This window comes from Chelonia mydas, chromosome 8 (genome assembly GCF_015237465.2).
Source record: "Chelonia mydas isolate rCheMyd1 chromosome 8, rCheMyd1.pri.v2, whole genome shotgun sequence".
Taxonomy (NCBI): Eukaryota; Metazoa; Chordata; order Testudines; family Cheloniidae; genus Chelonia; species Chelonia mydas.
Window position 1 is genome coordinate 24,168,110 of NC_057854.1, and position 22,223 is coordinate 24,190,332.

The 22,223-nt window shown below is 39.1% G+C and overlaps 1 protein-coding gene across 2 annotated transcripts in view; it reads left to right on the forward strand.

Annotated features, from left to right (window-relative positions):
• Positions 1-11,250, forward strand: part of GABRA6 (gamma-aminobutyric acid type A receptor subunit alpha6) — a 31,394-nt gene extending 20,144 nt beyond the window's left edge. The window contains exons 9-10 of one of the 2 annotated variants that reach the window (XM_007071443.3): positions 2,871-3,113; positions 9,425-11,250. In XM_007071443.3, the coding sequence (XP_007071505.3) occupies positions 2,871-3,113; positions 9,425-9,475 (294 nt within the window). In that variant the 3' untranslated portion in view covers positions 9,476-11,250. Of the gene's footprint in view, positions 1-2,870; positions 3,147-9,424 lie in introns of those variants that run through there. The other variant, XM_043521365.1, reaches the window with a different exon arrangement.
• The last annotated feature ends 10,973 nt before the right edge of the window (positions 11,251-22,223 follow it).

The window sequence follows — 22,223 nt, forward strand, 5'->3', positions numbered from 1 at the left end:
ATTTGGTCTGATCTATATATGTCAGAATGCTGTTTATTGACAAGTGATATGATGAAATAACAAACACTTTTTAAAAAGAATTCTCCTGCACTGGGGAAAGACTAAAGCTAAAGACAAACCACATTGTGTGTCTAGCAACATTGCAGTTTCGAAAGCAGGGCAGAAAAGCAGAATGGGATAGTGACTCTAAGCGAAAGTAATAGCTCAGGCTCAAACAGTCAGTCTGTTTAGAGAGAAGGATTATTATGATTAGTGCCAGTGCACATGGATAACCCTCTTTCTTTTTCTGTGACACATCTGTGGATGATCCCCCCTTCAAACCTGTGTGCTGCTTGCAGTGTAACTGGAAAATACAAAAATCAAACATCTGTGTTCCAGATAGACATAGCCCCACAGTATGTATGCCACTGATAATCCATCTGCAAAACATGTTACTCTTCAGTTACTTGACATAGTGTGGGCAGGGGGCTTGGGATTCAGGAAAGAAACGGGGGCCGGAGGGCGGGGGGGGGGGTAGAAACAGAGAGAGAGAGAGAAAAAAAAAAAGCATTATCTGTTGTGCAAATAGAAGCTTATTTTTCCCCACTGCCTTCTGTTTGTCTTTTTAGACCAAATTCTGCAGGAGGATACACATACACAACTTCCATCGATTTTTAATGGGAAATCAGCATGTGCATCCATGAGCAGAATCTGGCCTTTGTGAGAAGTGTGCGGTTCTCTTTCATACTCTAGCGGTGATACGGAATACTAAGAAGATAATTCTTTTACATCCCTTTTGTTTAGCAAACATAAGACATATTGTCAATACCAGGTTATCTGGTTATCCGTAAGTGCATGATATTAACTATAGATTACCATCGAATAGAATAACTGTTTCAACATATGCTCATCTCTTAATATGCTAACGGCCCAATCCTGCAGCTTCTGCATTGAAATGAAGTCCAATGCATGGAGCAGCTGAAGAATCAAGCCATAAAACTTCTACAATAAGATACTGGGATGTTCTTAAATTAATGATTGTCATAAAAATCAATGTCCAAATAATGAATTTTGCAGAGTTTTGTCACCAAAATTAGACAGCCAACAGCATTTTACTGTGCTACACAATTCAAATATAAAAACATAGAAATGGCCATATTGGGTCAGACAATGGTCCATCTAGCCCAGTCTCCTGACTTCTGACAGTGGCCGGTGCCATATACTTCAGAGGGAATGAAAAGAACAGGGCAAGTGTTGTCCAGTCCCAGTTGCTGGCAGTTAGAAGACACCCAGATTATGGAGTTGCATCCCTGACCATCTTGGCTAATAGCTATTGATGGGCCTATCCTCCATAAACTTATCTAATTCTCTTTTTAACCCAGTTATACTTTTAGCCTGCACAACATCCCCTGCCAAAGAGTGCTGCAGGCTGACTGTGCGTGGACTGTGCATTGTGTGAAGAAGTAATATCACAACTCTGTTTTACAATACAAGTATTCTTAATCTAATGATATGTAAATTGTTGAAGACTTCAGTCATCAGTTTCAGTCATTCTGTTTCTGCAGAGGATGATGGAAAAAGCTCTGTAGGTTTTCACTAATTCACATCCACAGAGATTATACTCAATTTAAGTGCCAATATTTTTATCCATAACCCTGAAACATAGGTTCTTGGGACACCTTCCTTCCTCAGTTTCTGTAAGACTCAAGCCTAGCTATGATGATAGTAGACAGAACTGAGCAGTGTCAGTGAATCCACTGGATTGTAAACTCTTTGGGGTATGGGCTGTCATTTGTTCTGTGTTTCTACAGCAACCAGCACAATAGGATTCTTGTCTAGACTAAGGCTCTTACTTGCTAAGGTAATATAAATAACAAATAACAGACTCACATGGTAGAAAAACTTCAGTGGCAGGAATTGAGAGAGAATTAAGATAGAACTGAGCATAGATATCTCCTTGGTGGTTAAGGAGCCGCAGGAGAGTTCATCCATGCTTAATAAGCACAGTCAACCTGTTTTCAGTCTTTCTGAATCAAGCAGGATAGGAAAACATTTGACAATGAATTGGGCATTGTCTGAATCCTTTATAAGGAAGGCAAACACAGAATGCATCAGTGGGTCTGTCTGAATTTTATGGATTTCATGGCCTGGTTGGGTTCGGAGAGGGGTAGTTTGGCAAGGGGAACAATGGAAGAACAGATGTTGATGTCAGTGATCAGTGATGGCCAGTGCTATTCTGCAAATTATGAGAAACAGCAGGGTTTCATTTTTATTAAACATAGATTATGCTATAAAAAGGTGGCAGTTCTAAAAAAAATCCTAGTTTTAGAGAAAATGTCTGTCCTCGGCCATCTGTATTCAACTTCTGTTGGAACCAATGGGATTTGTGTGCGCATATCTGAGGGTAGAATTTGGCCTTATAAGCTGAGGCACTGACGTAGAAGAGAAGTATTTATGTCTACTTAATCTCTTTTCTTCTGTGTTCTCTCATCTGTCTTTTCTCTCTGGTTTCTCTTCTGATCAACTGTCTTTCCCTCACCCAACCCCCATATATAATAATGGTAGCACAACATTATACGTAGAACCTTTTTCTGCTATCAGCTTCTATCAAAGCTCTGAGCCAAATATTGCCTGAGATATCTGCATGTATCTTTCATGTCATGAGAGTGGTGCACAGATATACCTGTGGACTGACTCTGGCCATTAGCATGTCTATGTGTATTATTTTTGTGACTACTTTAAACTGTGCAAAGAGGAATACAAAAAAAAAAAACCCTCAGAAAACCAAGAAGAAAGGCAGGAGGAAGCCTAATTTCAGTATGTTGAAAGAAACTGCAACCATGTGTCTCAAATCTCACAGCTGAGAATCTGGTAATGTTTTCTCCCTACAGCATTCTGACTCCAATTGCAACCTGAAGAAGCGAATGAACTCCACAACCTCTCAGATGGACCAGTCTCCTGAAGCCAGCATAATATCCAATAGTGCATCTCAAAGTCAACCGATATCTATTCCCCCACCAGCACTCGGAGGCACTAGTAAAATAGACCAATATTCCAGGATCCTCTTTCCAGTGGCATTTGCAGGATTCAACCTGGTATATTGGGTTGTTTACCTTTCAAAGGACACTATGGAAGTGAGTACTAGCGTTTAATTGCATTCAACTGTTACAGAATGGAAGTATGCTTTGGGGGCCAGCGTTCTTTTTAATTCAGCCTTGGAACTTCAGTTACTCAGTTCTTTGCAGCATGGAAATTTTTAATAATACATATTAGCAGCCAGTGAGAATGGTGTCTTGAAGACAAGGAAGTAATATTATTCATAGGGGAGAAATTAAAACCTTTTCTTTCAATATACTTTGAGCAGGTTGGGGGCAGTTGTCTAAGACTGTATTCCTAGCAAAAATATATATATAATTTTATTTCTTTCATCACTTAATCTTGCTAGGTGTGACAGGGAATGGTATAGTATTTGTTGAAGCAGTGCAATGAAGGAGATGAGAACCCTAATATAGCCTATGATTGTTTTAAGATGATGAGTTTATTTTGCATGGTCTCCTAAAAAAAAAAAGAAAAAGGAAAGTTTAAGATGCATTCTAAACATTAAACAGTAGGGGAAAAATGGCTGCACTTGCATTGTACACTCTCTAAATATTGTTCCATCATTAATTTATATCTATATCTATCTACCTATCTATATATAAAAACCCTGGTGCATCTTTTTACCGCAATAAAGTTTGAATACACACAGGCACATACTCCCACCCCTCCACACCCTGTCCCCCTTTGCATAACTCTGTTTAAAAGATTTAGTCTTATCTGCATTAAATGGCACAATGTCTTGTCCTTCGTATTCCCAGCCTCATTCCTAGGTGGCGTGGAAAAGATGCATATGATGCAAATTAAATGCTCCTGGGATAATCTGCAATGATTAGTTTATCATTTCCAGGCAGTCATTAAAACCCTAAATCTTTCTTCTAGTAGCTTAAATTCTCCTTTGAATTTACTCTCTTTCACCTATATACAGCAGATGGGCAAAAGAATGATACAAACCATGAGGTGTTTACTTTGTTGCCATGTTGTCTTTGAACCACCTAATACATTGCACTGGATGTTATGAATATACTCTGCTTTGTGTGTGAGAGTTACAGAGAGAATGGCCACATATGGACAATATTGAATACACAACAGAGAGTGAAAACATATATACTTCTCTCTCTCTCTCTCTCTCCCACACACACCAATCAGAAATATTCAGGTTCCCCTAAAACAAATATATAAAAGACATAATTACATGAACTGGTAGTATGAGAGTTTGGGGGGCAGATCCTCAGCTATTGCAAACTGGTATAAACTCCACTGACTTTATTGGAGCTGTTCTGATTTGTACCAGATGAGGATCTCGCTCTGAAATTCTAAATTGAGGTATGGAAAATGAAAGACTATTGTTGTTTTCCCACAGTAGCCATGGAAAATTTAAGTTGAACCAGGTATATTACCATAAATATTAACCCTAGACTTTTCAAAGGCTTCTCAAATTGTGCTGACTGCAATAATTTTTCATGTGTCACTTTTAAATGCTCCCAAAAGGCACACACAACTGAGAAATTCTTTTCAATACTAGCCTTATAGTATGGCAAAAATCCTAAAGCAGAACTACAAAAAGGGAGACTATTGACACTTGGTCAGTGTTTCAGTATTTTTCAGACTCCTCTCTGTAAATTACATTTTGCTTTTCGTTTACTCATGTGTGAAAAATGATGGCTTTGATATTCATTGTTAGAATTATAATCTACTATACCATCTCACTAACTTTTCATTATTGCCTTAAATGCCTATAGTCGTTTTGCTATATTAAGCTTTTCTACTCAAGCCATAAGTGAATTCTGCAAAGCCCGGGCCATATAAACAGGCTAATTCAACTCAGTTGCAGGATTAGGCCCAAAGTTACTAAACAGGGATATGCTACTGAAATAAATTGTTTTAACAAATTGAATCCTGCCACAATATCTTTGAACGTCATTAATACTTTTCACACCCTCGCTACATTGGGCAAGTGTATAACTTGTATAAGAAGTCAGTGGAGATTAGTCAGTAGACTTGCATCTACTTTACAGAAGTGGCACATTCGGTCCATAGAGCCTTTCTTTTCCAAAAAAAGAAGCAAACTATGCACATTTTGATATAACAATTCAGTTTTATTAGATTTTTTAAAATCAGTTATTTACATCTTTTTAAAAAATAAATACCTTAATATTATCCAAATATCCATTCCATGTGCAAACACTCTGGCACATTCTGTATAGTAATATTATCAGGGACTAGTGTCCCCAGTCATGAATGTGCTTAAATGCTTTGCAGAACCGGTGAATAGTTTGACTAATCATAGAGCAAAGTTACACACATGCTTAAATGCTTTGCAGGATTAGGGCCGACAGGAGATCTAGATCACTGTAATATGGACCTTATGAAGTTATAGTTTTAATTATTTATCACTTGGGCTTCACAAATTAATAACAGCTTGCATGTGTGTTTGCATTTTTTTTAAAATAAATCCACTTTGTACAGTCAGATCTCATAATCTAAGCAAGGGTAGTCTGGATAAGTAGTTGAATGGACGACCTTTAAGGAAATCATACAATAGGTGTTGCAATAAGTGGTGGTGTTGTTTCTGAAAGTGGTACTTTTACCCCTTTAGTCTGTAGTCAGTCAAGATTGCTCCAGTATGTTTTATGGGGGAGAGTGTGGGGCTAGAACTACTGGGTCAGATCCTCAGCTGATTTAAACTGGGTGTAGCTCCATTGAGCAAGGTCAACGGAATGATGCTACTTTGTACTAGCTGAGAAACCGACCAACCATTTTTTAGATGAGACTTAAAAACGAGCTCTGGTTCACTTGTAATAAAGACCCATGGCACTTTTTGTAAGCGCAGGTGTGTTAACACAGATGTCTTGGTTGTTTTCCAATTCAGATCATTATATAGTCTGCCCAAATTCTTCTTTTTATTTCAGTAGGCTACAGTATTCTTCTTTACCTTATGACCTGGAGTCAGACCCTCATCTGGAGTGAATCCGCATAGTTTCACTAATGGAGCCATGCTGATTTACACCAGCTGAAGATCTGTCCCCTAGACTTTTGGGAAGCATTGCTGTGCACTATCAAATAGTTACTGCTTATTGCCCAAATCATAAGTGGCTGCATTTTAGCAGTGAATGAAATGATCCCTGTACAGTTTGCATGGTGCGTCAGTTAATAAAATTTGTAAAGCACTTTGGGATTCATAATGAGGTGCAGTGCTTTATAAATGTTAAATCATTATCATTAAATAATTTTCTTATTAGAGAACAGTATAATTCTGGAAAACGCAATTAAAAAGGAAAATATAAAAATATTAAATGCACAAATGCAATAATTAGATTTTTGTATATTGAAAGAAGTGCCTTCCCATGTTTACGTATTCTGAATGTTGTTTATATATGCAGAACAATAGAAAATGCCACGAGGGAAAAATATACTATAAATACAAACAAAATTATCAAGGGAAAAATGTTGTCCTAATGTATACGTAAATCATATCAACTTCAACAAGCTAAAAACTGTAACTGAGCATTTATGCCCATTGGTCACAGAATACCACAGGATAAATTTATGGTTCCTTTGTACCAATCCATCTGTTCAAGGCAGCGATAAACCCAGTGGATCCAAGCATTGGAGGATTTCTCCTAGAGAGAGGAATCCATTGATGGCCGAGTGCTGACACAGCAGGTCCTATGTTGTACAGTCCTCCTAAGATCTGAATTATGGTGCATGGCTGGGGAAAGTTGGTGCACTGGGACGTTACTGAATCCAGCTGAACTCTGGGTGCTTGAACAGACCCTGGCAGCCTTCCAAGCTGGTTTGTTTTATGCAGTTGATAATTCATGACATCAGGAATGGGGGTTGCATAAATGGTGTAATGCCAGACCCTCTTCCCCTTACTGGTCCTGTGCCAAGTACAATTCAGCTGGATCAGAGAATTTCACAAATAAGTTTAGCAAATTTTTTGTAAAATTGCTAGTTTGATCTATGTTGGGGGTCCCCTGTGACCTCTTCCACACGGTTACCAAAGAACTCATTTTGACTCCAGTCTCATCACTCAAGCTCCTTTATTTTGCATACATCAAAGCTATGCTGAGTTGATCAGATTCAAGTATAGGGGGTGGGTATAGGCAAAAGTTTTCCTTACATACATCTTTGCTAACACTAACAACACATGCATTCTTAACAATACACTGCATCACACGCTTCTGGATTGGTTTGGTTACTCTGCAGGAATCAATCCCTGTACAGCATGCTCTGTCCACACATTGTGCATGCACGACCTACTTTTTACCTCATCTTACATTCCAGGCTTATCTTGTCCATTGCAAACGGTACCCTGAAATTCCCCCTTATCTCAGCTAATGCAGACATCCTGTCTCTACCCAACTGATCAATTTACCTCGCCTGTCATGCTCACTAAGAAATGAGGCAAATAAGTTACTTATGCCCAGGCCTACATTACATTTAAGTAAAATGACAGAACCCTCTGAAATGAAAGAAGAGCAAATGCAAGTTAAAACAAGATGATTTGGGGAATTTTCTGTTCATGAAGAAAATAGGGTAAAGAGAAATGATTCACATCTTGGCTAGATCATGAGTGAAAATGAGTTTTCTTTGTCCCTAAATAGCAATTATCCATATCATAAAACCACCACACAGTTTGGTATTTTTGACACACTTGGACATTATTGCTCAACACCTGTTCAGGGCTGGAGTAGCAGTGGTGTTGCAGGGCCACAGTTGTATCAGCAGAGTTGTGAAATGAAGCTAACACAATGTTCTGCCTGCTGTTTGCTTGGCTTTACAGTTAGTGATTTTAGAATCCCACTGATTTTTTCCTCTCATGCAATTCGTAACAGGAAAATTGAAGTGTTTGTAATGTTTTATATAAAAAAATCCTGAAACCACAGATGTCAGTTTCTAGACCAAAATGAATTTTGGTGGCCATGTTATAAGCCTCTGCAAAGATAGATTTATAACTGAAATGCTGACAGATGTTTAACTGCAGCAGCATGGATGTACCATTTATAATGTGAAAAATCAAAGCATTAAAACTACTACTTTAAGAGGACTTATTTCCTTTCTATGTAAGGTCAATTTGTAATTAATTTAGCTGCAAAATATCAGAATATGACTTCCGCATCATACCTACATGACACTGGAATAGTGCCAACTGTATTTGCATGCACACACTCATCCGCTGAGTACAGTGGGAGGCAGCATTCCAAAACCACCAGGACGGACAAGCCAGATACAGGGATTTATGAGTGGAGAATCTAACAAATTTGAAAAAAATATTGGTTGCTTCAGCGAAAGCTGCCCTAGTCCTGAAATAACCCTAACTATTGGAAATAATATGCGAGGGATAATAAATTCCCCCAAATAAACTTTGTTCACGCAGTTCTATATGAGACATACTGTCCAAAACCAAAGTGCAATTAATAATGTATTAGAAAGATAGCAATTGCCATTAAAAATTTGGACTAGTGGTCCATCTGCTCCAGTGTCCAGTCTCTGACATTGGCTGGCTGCTTCAGAGGAAGGTGCAAGAAGCCCTGCAGTGGGCAGTTATGGGAACATCTGCCCCAAAGGAATCTTTCTCCATCTTTCACAATCAGTAAGAGTTTGATTTATGACCTGAAGAATGAGGATTTATATCCCTTCCCAAATTGTGGTGGGTTTTTTTTTGAAACCTCCATATTGTAACTCTGGCTGTTTTTGTTGTGCGCATACCTGGAGATGAGCATGTTGGGGTAGAGGAAGGAAGCTTTGTAGGGGCTTAAAGGCGAAGATGTAGAGTTTGAATGTGATGCAGAAACTGCACAGAGATGTGAGTGAGGAATTGATTTTAGCAGCAGCAGAGTGGATAGACCAGCAGAAAGAAGTGTGAGAACTGGAAAGGCGTTTAACATAAGAACGGCCATACTGGGTCAGACCTATGGTCCATCTAGCCCAGTATCCTGTCTTCTGACAGTAGCCACTGTTAGGTGCCCCAGAGGGAATGAACAGAACAGGTAATCATCAAGTGATCCATCCCCTGTCACCCATTCCCATGTATAATATGTTAACATTCATAAAACCTCGCTGACCCTTGGAATGTATATAATATCATGCTTCATTTTAACCACTGGAAAATAAAATGAACTGCAAAAGAACTAACCAGAGTCATTAGCATGCATACTTAGAATTCAGCTTTGCTGATCCCAGTAGTGAACATTGTTTCCAATCCTGAGAAGATTCTCCCTTACAATGTGTTGCTGGTTTAAGCCTGCTGAGGCAGCTGGGAATCAATAGCTAAGTTGTGTTGTTGATTGACTGCATTGTTGGCAGCACATGACTGAAATTTCCCTTGTATCTTTTCTTCCAGTTTTTTGAACCCACTGCAATGCATCTTCGGAATGACTACCAGCCCAACTGATATACGCAACACCGCTTTGACAAATCACTGGCCGTCCTGTAGAGCTCAGTGACTTCAGAGGATGAGTGTCTATCTCTGCCTGCTGTAAATGTAAAATATCACGTCTTTATGTGGGACACCATCTGGAAATGTAGACTCTTGGCCGCTTGAAGGGACAGACTCTACGCAAAGTTCTAAGGTGTTGATTCAGAGTGCAAGCTCAAGTTCTTATTTTGTTAAATGGTTTAGGACTGAGTATTATACTTGTTCTAATTCTATTATGAATGTTTGAAGGTAAATCTTGAATCAAAATTGAGATTCCTTGTAACATCTCCCTTAAGTACTTTTAAGGGTACTAATGAAAACCTGATTCTGAGCTAGCGTGAGTAGGCTCTGCTCCATTGCAGTCAATAGGGCTGTTGTCAATTTACACCTAATATCTGTTGAGCTGTCCTGTCAAAGAGGGCTGAACCCTATCCGGTTTTCATGATGAATGCTGCACATTTGTTTGTATCCTTGTTTTTATCATCTTGTTTAAATGTAAACTTTAAATGAAGATTCATACACTGTTGTAAAAAAAATCCAAAACCATATGCCACGCAGAATGGAACAGGACATGTAAACCATTGCTTATGAATCTGATCTCGTAAATTAGGATATTGCACTTTATCTTGCCAATACACAGATAAGTACTACCAGCAAGTTTGGTGTCACTTTCATCCCCATTAGATTTGAAGGTATTTACAATTTGATTCACACTCCTGTAACAAAGAAAGGTCTAGTCTTTGTTGTAGTATTTATGTTACATATTTCTTTGCTTTCTGACATTTTATTATATACCCACCCTTCATCTCCATTACCCTTGTTATTTAAGAATGTAATTGGAGAGAACTTACCCAATGAAATAAAACCTGAGCCTTTTTTCTAGCAAGCCCAGTGGATACTGGTAGGCACTGAGAACAACATGCAGTAGAAATAAACTAAGAACTCCCACATTTATAATAAACTGTTGTTAAACTAAATGGAATTAAAATGAATGGGATTAGGTGCTGTTCATAGATTTAAGCATTGCAAAGGATTTCTTGTTTCATCTAAACCAAACTTCTTTATCACTGAGTTAATATTCAGGGACTAGATTTTCAGCTCTTGTAAGTTCTCCGTGCTTCACTGACTTCACTTGAGCTATGCCAATTTACACCATCTTAGGATCTGGCTTTAGTTGTCTACTTTCCTCCTATTTTAATAGGCATGTAGCTTCTCCTGGTCTGGCAACCAGACAGCTAACACTAGGTCAGATCCTTAGTTCAATTCCAGCTTCCACCTGTATGTACTTTATGTGGGTGGAGTAAGTTTCATGCTCAGTACACTTGGGCTAATATAGTAATTGCAGCCGACACACAGAGATGTCATTATATGCAGTTTATTTTATTCCAGAGGCAACAGACTGGCATGTTTGAATGTACTTGTAAGTGTACTGAATTATTTCCCATTTGCTCTGAAACCAGAATTGTGAAAGCTTTCCCCATTTTTAGTCTCCGTACAATATCTTCATTAAACACAGACCCCCCCAACTTTGTATTTTATAATTTGTAAATATATTTACTTGACAAAGAACAAACTGCACTCCAGGGGCCCAAAGGTTATTTGTATTTTAAAGTAGATATTTGGCTTGTGTAACTGTAGTCATTTTTGCTTTACAAACACGTTTATATTAATAATACACACCCCCTGTGAGTAATCTACCACAGGTTTCAAAATAATTTTGGACAGCCTTGTTTATAAAATATAAATGTATAAAGGTGAAGGGAAAGCTAAACTGGAATTGAAAAAAGCTTAATTTTGTATTTAACTTTGTTTTAGTTAAAACAACTCAATCTAAACATAAGCTGTGAAACAAATCCTTTCAAATGCCTTTGAAAAAATGTGCTTGACACCTACAGCTCCCCCTGATTACAGTGTTTTAAGCTATATGTTGGTTCAATGAAACTTATCTAAACTTGGAAATAAAGTATTAGCGCCTTCACAACTGACGTTGAGCTCTCAGGTTTTGACCCATTTATATTCTGTATAGTATGGGCCCAAATTCTGTTCATCTGACTTCAGTGGGATTTCTTTCTTACCTGTGCAGGGTGAACAGCAGTTGCATCTGTGTATCTGCTTGGACACTTGAGCATATGTAGCTCAAATTAAAAGAAATTAAGGGAAGTAGTTAATTTTCCCTTGCATTTTCTAAAGGAGGAACAATCCTGCTCATAATTACTACTCCATATACACTGCTTTTATAAGACGGGAACCATTTAAATAGGAATAGTAGGAACTAGACAGTGGTGCTGTAAGTAGTTCCACTCACCACTATTGCACCCCCTTGTACTGGGGTGTGGGATGGCAGGTGCTCCCTGCCTCAGTTTACAAGGAGTAGCAACTGGTCCAGACGAGGGTGGTCTGTACTATAAGCTCAGCATACAATCCTTAAATGGTTAACTCATAACTGTCTTAGAATCTGGCTATCCGTTCTTTTAAATGGGCAAACAAAAATAAAAGACACACATGTGGCTGCAGTGCTATAAGCCAAGGACCAGATTGGACCAAACCTGGCCTGGCTCTGGGGTTCTGAGTTAGCTCCTTCATCCCAGCACTACCCTCAAAGGAAGCAGGTAAGCCTTCTTAATTGGCCTGCTGGCTCCCTATTCACCCATATCACCTCCTGGTCCTTCTAGGCCAGGGGCGGGCAAACTTTTTGGCCTGAGGGCTGCATCGGGTTTCAAAAATTGTATGGAGGGCTGGTTAGGGGAGGCTGTGCCTCCCCAAACAGCCAGGCGTGGCCCAGCCCCTTCCACCTATCTGACCCCCGCAGCTTCTTGCCCCTGACTGTCCCCCTCAGGACTCCTGTCCCATCCACGCCCCTCTGCTCCCTGTCCCCTGACCACCCCCGGAACCTCCGCCCCTGACTGCCCCCCGCCACCCCATCCAACCCTTCCTCTCCTTCCTGACTGCTCCCCCAAGACCCCTGCCCCATCCAACCACCCCTTCTGCCTGTCCCTTGACTGCCCCCCACTGCCCCATCCAACCCCTCCTCCTCTCCTTCCTGACTGCCCCCCCCCAGGGCCCCTGCCCCATCCAATCACCACTTCTCCCTGTCCCCTGACCGCCCCCTGCCACCCCATCTAACCCCTCCTCTCCTTCCTGACTGCCCCCCCGGACCCCTGCCTCATCCAACCACCCCTTCTCCCTGTCACCTGACTGCCCCCCACTGCCCCATCCAACCCCCCCACACTGGTGGCTGGCGGCACGGCTGCACCAGGACAGGCAGCTGTGCTGCCCGGCTGGAGCCAGCCATGCACCGGGTCAGGCCGGGCTCTGCAGCTGCACTGCCCCAGGAGCTCGCAGCCCCACTGCCCAGATCATTGCTCAGTGAGCTAAGGCTGCAGGGGACGGGGAGCAGCAGGGGAGGGGCCAGGGGCTAGCCTCACCGGCCAGGAGCTTAGGAGCCAGGCAGGAGGGTCCCGCGGGCCAGATGTGGCCTGTGGGCCGTAGTTTGCCCACCTCTGTTCTAGGCCTCTGGAGGACTACATCTCTCAGGTAGCACAGCTGAAGTGGGTTTTCCTTAAGCAGGGGTAGTCAGGACACAGATGCTTCCAGCAGGGAGGCCAAGATGGCCTGAGACACCCCCGCACAGGCACTTTGAAAAGCTAGAGATGGGAACGGGTATATGCCTAACAGGATGCTCGGACCAGAAGACACAAGAATCTTCATGAATAATGAAGAAAGATCCTGGGTTTTCACAGCTTTCCTTAAGTCCTAATAAAAAGTGAGCTCTGATTTTGTACCACAGCCTATTCAAGATGTGGATTTGAATTAATCCAAAATGTGGATTTGAATTAATGAATGGGAAGCCTGTAACCATGATAAGTGGGGAGAAAGATGACTAAGAACAGAAAATGGGGCAGAATTATATTGTAGATACAGTGGAAAGCCCCTTACAATAGAGAGGTTACCTGTACCGTTATAGGTGATCAGTGTTTTTCATGGTTTATAAACTGAATAAAATTCCAGCCAGGGTTTTAAAATGTGGAACATAGGGATTGCCATAGTAGATCAGATCCGAGGCACACCTAGTCCAGTATCATATCTCCAGCAGTGGTCAGTACCAGAAACTTCAGAGGGAGGTGTGAGAACCCGACAGGAGGCAAATATGGAATAATCTACCCCCACACTAGGTCTCATTCTAATCTCTAAGAGTTATAGATTGGTTTAAACCCTGAAGATTTAATGTCTCTTCCAAAGTTTGTATTATCATTTATTATAACAGCAGACCCAGAGTTATCTAGAATCTTTGTGAATATTGCTAAACTCCTGGGCACAATGGATTTCTGTGGCAATCAGTTCCTTAGTCTGATTCTGCACTGTGTGAAAAGAAATTCCTTTTTTTGTTTTGAATTTGCCCCCTTTTAATTTCATTGAACATCTCTTCCCTTGTGTTTTGAGATAGTGAGAAGAGAAGCTCCCATTCTACTTTCTCAATGCCATTCATTTTTTAAATATATTTGTATCACGTCCTGTCTTATTCACCTCCTTTCTAAGGTAAGCAATCCAAACTTTTTCAGTCTCTCTTCATGTTAGAGATGTGAAAAGTGACTGCAAAAATGCAATGTTGCTGTAACATATCTGCTAAGTTTACTGAGGAAAAAACAAGTTATTCACAATATAGAGCCAGCATAGCTGTGGGAAGAGTAAGCTCTATTCCATTTTGTCTTACATATCCTCAGCAATATTATCACCTGAATTCTGACTCCAAAATGTGTTGCATTGGTGATATACATAGCATAAAGATTACTGCTTGATTTTCAGATATGGTTGATATTCCCATGCTGGAATATTGTGTGTTATCTGAATACATTGGACATAGAAGTTACCGACAAAGTGTAAATATGACACACACAGACATTCCACTTTTGCATTCTGATTTCTGACCATAACTACACAATAAATCTTTCAGACCATCACTTAAACAGGAGCTATTTCCTTTAAAAAATAATAATAATAATAATAAAAAGTCACCTGCAAAAAGCGGAGCAAACAAGCACGTTTCAACATACCTTGAGAATCCAGTTTTGTCTCCCTTGTTTACCAGGCACCACCTAGAACTCTATACCGGACACAGATATTTAGTGGCTGACTAATACACTGCAAGTCAGAAAGCCATTACACAGAGCACCTCAGCCATTACATATTTGTATGGGAATCAAAACTAGGCACAGCCCAAAGTAGAGGGATGTCAGCTGTGTGATTTGAACTGAAACATTGTCATAATCAGCCTCCATTCAAATTCAAACAGGATCCACAGAGCCGCATTACTCCCATAGGGCCTGACTTCTGCTACCCTGACATTGAGCAATACCTTACTGCAGGAGTTCTCTCATTGCATTGTTAAAATAATGTAACTCTCTAAACAATGCAAACATTGAAATGGGTCCTTTCAATTCTTGCTGGTCTAGCTCATTTCTGTGTACTGATATTCTTATTTAAATTACCTCATGGTAACTACACGTGAACAGTTATGACTCCCCCTGACCTGAATCTTGGCAGTAGTTTCACAATAAGATGTGTTCTTCAGATGCGAGCTTGTTCAAGCTGCTGAGGCTGCATACCCTTGTGAAGCAGTTATTACAATGAAATTTCTAATCCCCTTTTGAAGCTAGTTTGGAAGGGCACGCACAGCTCTACCCCAAAGGACTTTGATTGATGCCCTACTCAAGGAATGTAGTACATGACACTGTATGCACCATTGTTTAAAAGGGTTTCTTTAGCTTTTTTCCAAGTGATGATCATTATCAAGTGAATTAAATCCAAAATTAAGCCAAGCAAAACTCTGTCCTGCAGGTTGTATCAGCTCACTCTTGCCTAATCTCACCTGATACTGTTCTCACACAATTCTAATCATTATGAATGTGATGGAACAGCATGAATTGAAGGGACACTTTTCAAAAAATACATTGTTAAGAAAGTCTCTTTCTCAAGGATGTTATAACAAGAATGAAAGAAAACTACTCATTAAGAGCTAGGCCTAGCTACCTGTTACACAAGTATGCAGTGTGTGTGTGTGTGTGTGTATGGGAAGGGGAGAGACAGAGAAAGGACCCTCCTTGTGCTCTTGAATGGCACACATAAGGCACTCCTCCTTAATTAGGGTCTGATCCTGTAAGCTGCTGAGCACCTACAACTCCCATTGACTTAAATGAGGATTGGAGGTGCTCAGCACCACTCAGGATCAGGCCTTTACTTGCTAAAGGCACATGATGCCCTCCCAAAGAAGGTGAGGAAAGGCCAGAGGTTGGCTGCATGGGGAGACGTATGCCCTTTCAGAGTTTCTTAAAGGTATTTTTAAGTTTTATGACTTCTCCTATTTGTAGGATTCTCTCTGTGGTAGCATATATGTATCCTTTTTTAACAGCAACAACAAAATGCCCAAAAGGAAAGCTGCACCTTCAACTTGAACTTAAGTAACTAGAAAAGAGTTGAAGGGGAAAATTATCAGTTAAACTTCTTAATACAGATGTTTTCTCCTGGAACACACCAGGTCTACTGCAGATATAAGCTCTGCTTGTTGATACACATAAATTCCAGCATTTTCAGTCTTGTCTTGGAGAGATCTGTGATTATTTTCAGGGCATAGTATAGCCTCTGTGTCTAGAAACATCTTGTTTTCCAGTTGCTCAGGTTCCTGAAACTTCTTTGATGCCTCCAGTTTCTGAATCCTACAGTTCTAGAATCCTCTAAAGAATGAATCCAAAATTCAGCTCTACAGGAGAACCTCGATTTTACGAACACCAATCACTTCCACAAACCTTTTTCCTGACTCAGAGGGAGAAATCACATCATAAAAGTGATGTTGATGAAGAGTAAGTCGACATACCTTCACATCTTCACAGTCTGATGCCCTCAGTACATTAGCATGCATCACTTTGCAGTAGTTTGAAGGGTGAGGAAGAAATTTTTCCCCAAGTCGGACTGGCAGTGACTTTGGGTTTGTTTCACTTTCCTCACAGCGTGGCATGCGGGTCATTTGCTGGGATCATCTGGGTATCTCTCACTTAATCTATTTCCTGCCACTCTAAAGGCCTCAGATATTGGTGCACTTCAGTCCCTCCTATGGGCTGCCTGAGGCATATAATAGTTTAATCTTCTGAGGACTGTAATACCTTGGTCTAAATTCTGTTGTTGCATTCGGGGGCCAGTGCTGGGTGGTATTGGTGGGATGTGATATACAGGAGGTCAGACGAGGTGGTCTCTTCTGTCCTTAAATTCTAAGACAAGAAGAAATTGATGCAGTGCTCCACACTGCAATTTATGCTCAGTAACAATTGTAATTTTGAGATGTTCAATTTTATGAACTCCTCAATCTCCAATTAGTTTGTAAAAGAGGTTCTACTTGTACTGCTCAACCTCAAACCCAGGGACTTTTATGCCTTAGGTATAAAAATAAAGAGTGCTCAGCTGGTGTTTGTGGCTGGCTACAGTGCTCTTTCAATAATTCTTCTCAGTTCATGCTGTGTTTCTTCCAGCTTCAAACTGCCCAAAAAGAGCTCTTGCATTTTCTTATGATTAAGTAATACACATTTTTAAACAGATAATAAAATCTTCAACCATGTTAAACATAATCATATAAAACTGTTGTATCACAAGACTTGTATTTCATAAACCAAAAAGTATATTTTCACTAAACCAAAGCAGAAATGCTCTGCAACACTACCTTGTGATACCCAGTGAATAGAAATGTGTGACTTTTCCAGTTTGTGGGAAATTCTATAATTTCTAAATTTGTTTTCACTCTGAATCAGAATGAACAAAAAAAAAAAAATTGCCCCGTGAAATAAAATTTCAGAAAAGATTCTATTTCATGTCATTTGAAACATTGTTCTGATAACATCAAAATGTGTATTTTCAACATTTCAACATTTTAATTTAAAAAAAAATATAATAAAAATAATTTTTTAAATGAAAAGTAACTTCAAAATCAAAAGCATTCAATTCTGAAAATGTCAAAATAGAACATTTCAACCTTATCAAAATGCTTTTTTTCCGTTTTTTTTAAAATAAATTTTGTCAATATTGATACACTTCTCCAGGAAGTTTTGATTTCAAAGAAATGGCATTTTTCTGGTGGAAAAATGTTCCATCGGATTTATTTTTTACCAGCTTTAATCAAGACCTTTCACAGTAATTATTATAATATCTTGCTAAGGACACTAGTAGTAGAAAATGGGTGATTTTACCATATGTGGTACCATACATAGGCACAGCAACTAGGACTACTCTCAACTGGGAACAAAAGATGCAAAAGAGAGAAGTTATACTGGTATCTGAATTATAACATTTCTGTCTTTGATCCTTGGTCCTATAGGTCTGTGTTACTGATCAGTGCTTTTACAAGGAGATAATTAGTGCATGACAATTCAATCTGCTTTTATTATCATGTTCCCTGAAGCCACTTTTTTTTATTTTACCACTGATATTAGAATCCATAATCATTTTCATAGATTTTTAAGTACTAGAGTCAGTTAGAAGTCAAGCATTGCACTAAATTCTATGCTTCTCTTAAGAAATAACTGATCCTTCTATTTTAGATATCATTGGATATTTTATATTCAACTTTTGCTCTAAAGTTTTGGTTTTTTTAAATTTTGTCTTCTACACACTGTGTTTTAGCAAAATTTCTATAGCGAGGATGTTAATAATTTGGATTTAATAAAGCTAGCAATCCATATGTTAGTTACTGTGGTACTTGTCATAATCCTAGTGGTAAGAACAAGAATATCAACCTTTATAATCAATGCATGTCTTCTCAAGTTTTAATTGGTCATAAAAATTCCTTTGGGGCTAGAACTTGGGATATTAAGTTTTCAACTTGGAGATCGTAATGTTAGGCAATACAGTCAAAACTTTTCTGCCCCCTGATTTACTCATACATATATATATATATATATATATATATATATATATACATATATACACACTAGATGTTAGACAATAAAAGTTTGTATGCATGTAGCTCAGATAACTTACATTTTTAAGTAATAACAATAATTTATAGGTACTTAACATTTGGAAGGTAGGTAGCATACATGAAAGTATCTTTCTAGCTAATACTGTTTATTGCACAAAACAGCTCTAAGAGCAGTGTCCATGACTACATTGAAATGAGCCCTCCAATGTTATTATAGAGTTAATCAAGTTTAAGAAAGTTCCTAAATACAGATGTAGGCCAAGAACCACAGCTGGTGTAAATCAGTGCAGCCCTACTGAAGTCAAGAAAGCTATAGGTCTGTCACAGTTACAGGACTAGCTGTACCTAGGTGTCACAGTATTCTCACATTCTTAGACCAGGTCCTGAACTAAAGTACCCTGTGGGTCAACTGAGCATACCCAGCAGGTGCAACAGGATTTGTGTACCTGTGGTTATTCCCTCTGACTGTTTGTGGCTTAATGACACAAAACAGCCTTCTTAAATCAAAGTATTGTTTCATCTTAACAGTAGGAATAACATAAGAGAAAGAGTGTTCTAAAACAATGGAAAGGCTACACATGTGACTGTTTTAGTGAAGGTTTATCATCCCCTGTCTTGGAAGCCTTAGAATATCATAGAATCATAGAATATCAGGGTTGGAAGGGACCTCAGGAGGTCATCTAGTCCAACCCCCTGCTCAAAGCAGGACCAATCCCCAATTTTTGCCCCAGATCCCCAATGGCCCCGTCAAGGATTGAACTCACAACCCTAGGTTTAGCAGGCCAATGCTCAAACCTCTGAACTATCCCTCCCCCCTTCTTATTTCCTAACCTCCTGCTATTAAACTAAACTGACATATTCACACTATAAACAGCCCAATGACTTAATATAGTCATATGGTAACAATCCCAATCACCATACAGTATTCATGAATTATTAGCACCATGTCCTTCACAAGATCTACTGGTTAAATATTAACAAGCATTTTTACAATTTTGTAAATATGTACATATCAGATCTAGAGCCCAAGCTCTGAATTACCTAGTAATCTAGTGTGTCAACTCCCATAGTATATGCTGCCAAGAGAGGATTTTCTTTTGTTAATTAACTTAGTTGTGAATATAAAAAGAAAGTGTAACTGCAAAAATATATTCAAATCACAGTGCATTCGGTCATTAAGGTTATAAAAACACATCTATACCTTATGTTTTTGCATCCAGGAATAGCAAAAGTCTACAAACAATGCTGCAGGTGATTACTCATGTAGTTGGGGGCATATCATCTCCTCAGTGGAAGAACTTCCATGGATGTCAGTGGGAGTTGAGCATATACACTGAGGTCAATGTATGGCCTTATCTGTGCACCAGTAAAATATAGTCACGACAGGGGGAGTTGGGAAGTTCAGCTTTACCTCTGAATTTTCGGGCTTTTGTGGGCTTATCTCATGTTCTTAATTAGTCTTATTTCAATTAATAATTTTAAAGTTTGGACAAGGAGAATTTTTTAGTGGGATTCATGGGTAGAGTGAGATCTGAATAGCACTGTCTATATTAAACCACTAAGGAATTTGAAACTCTTCATAGCAGAAAGCTCATTTTTTACGTTTTTTAGATTTTATTTCCTCCAATTTAAGAAATCCGTAGGCACAGACCCTGTTTGGCCTTGTGCCTGAAATCATTCTGACATTTGTCACTTGAGGTACAATTTGTACATCTGTCTCAATGGAAATGAATGGTCTTTTCCTGCTAGACAATATGGACCAGATCCTTTGCTGGTATAAATGTACATTAGTTGAAGACCTGACCACATGCTTTTAAGATATTTGAGCTGAAGCTTATTCAGACCGTATTCAAATCAGTGTGACTAAGTAAGATTAAAGTTTGTCTTGTCTTTCTTAGGGCTTGATTCTGAGTTTATTTACAACAGTGTAAATCAGGAATAATTCCACTGAAGTTAATAGAATTAGTCTGGAGTTAAACTAATGTAAGTGAGATTGGAAGTGGGGCCTTATATAAGAAAGCTGTTTTAAATATAAATTTTTATTTTTATGTGATAGCTCAAATGGAATGGTGATGTTGGTTAAATCTAGCTAATCTATTACAAAAAAATGATGTAAATACATTTGAATAAATGCAATCCCTAAAAAGTTCAGTTATAAAAGCCCAGAAAATATTGACAACTATAATTAATTAAATGAATTAAGGCAAATGTGTCTCTGAAACCTGCACTTAGAAATGCCTGCCATTACATTTAAAAAAAAAAAAAAAGCTTTGCGTACAATATGAAGGAAACATGAGGCGCTTCTAATGGTGAATAAAAGACAAAACCCTCATCGGGAGTCGGAATTGAGATGCAAAAGAGACCACAAATGCCTTTATAAGAAACTCTGCATATGATGTATCTATTAATTTATTTTTATTCTTTGGCTGGAAAAAGAGTTTCTAGATCAGAAAATGGCTTTCTGCATTTGAGATGTGTTCATTAACAGCTCCTTACAGAGCAGTTGCAGAAGCATTATTGTGAGGTTATTTTTAATTAAAACCAGTGGGTAAATGTGCTTCATTCAGCATTGATAAAACAGCCACAGAAGCTAAATAAAGTTTAAAATTCTAATTCCAGCAGCACTATGCAATTCATATCTACATGATTCCAACAACCTCAATTTATTTTAGGAACATGAAATAATTTGTTCACTCACAAGGTACCATTTCACTAAATTTTATACCAATCAAGCACTCAGCACTTTTATAATCAAACACCTTTTCATGTTCCCAAATCATCAGAAATATATTCAGGTCAGAGATGTGTGAGTTTAACACTATGACTTATGAAGAGTTCCATTTAAAGTTACAGCAATTTAAAGGCATCTCATAATATATATGCCTGATGATACGATCTGTGTCTCACAGACTTGCAAAATTATATATTGAACCCAATCTTTGGGTCTAAGAAATCTATAGTCAGTGTAGGACTTGAGGAAGAGGAGGCAAAACTGAATATATACTACCTTTGTGCTCATCTTATCTAGGGGACACTTGGGGTCCATTTTGGCCAGCCACAGGACTGCTCTAAGCCATGGGTAGTGACCCTTTAACAGGACATGATGCCATTCAAAGATGAGTTGGAGAACAACAGCACTTTAGTTACTCTTCCTTCACTGGCCACACCCTTGACATACCCTCGACATTGGGGGCTGAAGGAGGAGGTTGTGGAAACCTAACTATGTTGGGAAGATCAGCTCTGTACCACCTGGTGATTTCCCATGCTAGGGAATCCTTCGCTGTCTGGTTAAGGCAGCTTTATAACCCCACTGCACCAATGGAGTGGTACAAAGGGATCAGAATGTGGGGCCTAGGCCTGGCCCATTGTTCTTATTAAGAGCTAGTCAGCATGCTTTTGACAAAATGTACTTTCTTCAGCATGGTGTGTGTCATCGAAGTCAATATGTTTCATGAAGACATATCTTCTTTCATGTTGCTGGCATAGAACAGCAACTACAATTTCACCTGAAGATGTATCGATTTTGACTAAGTCTGTGTTTGGAAGATCTCTGAGGTCCAGAGTGCTCTGGTCCCTTCTGTATAGACAGAGAGCATGCAGAACCAGAAACCCGGACCCTCTCGAGCGGAAAGAGTTGTTTTGAGAAAATGCTGGTTTGTGAAAATGTTTGAAAGGTTTTGTTTTCTTTCCAGTGCTGAACAAAGACAAATTTCAAAACCGGAAAAGTTGTGGTGACATGGAATTGTCATTCTCTGGTCAGCTCTA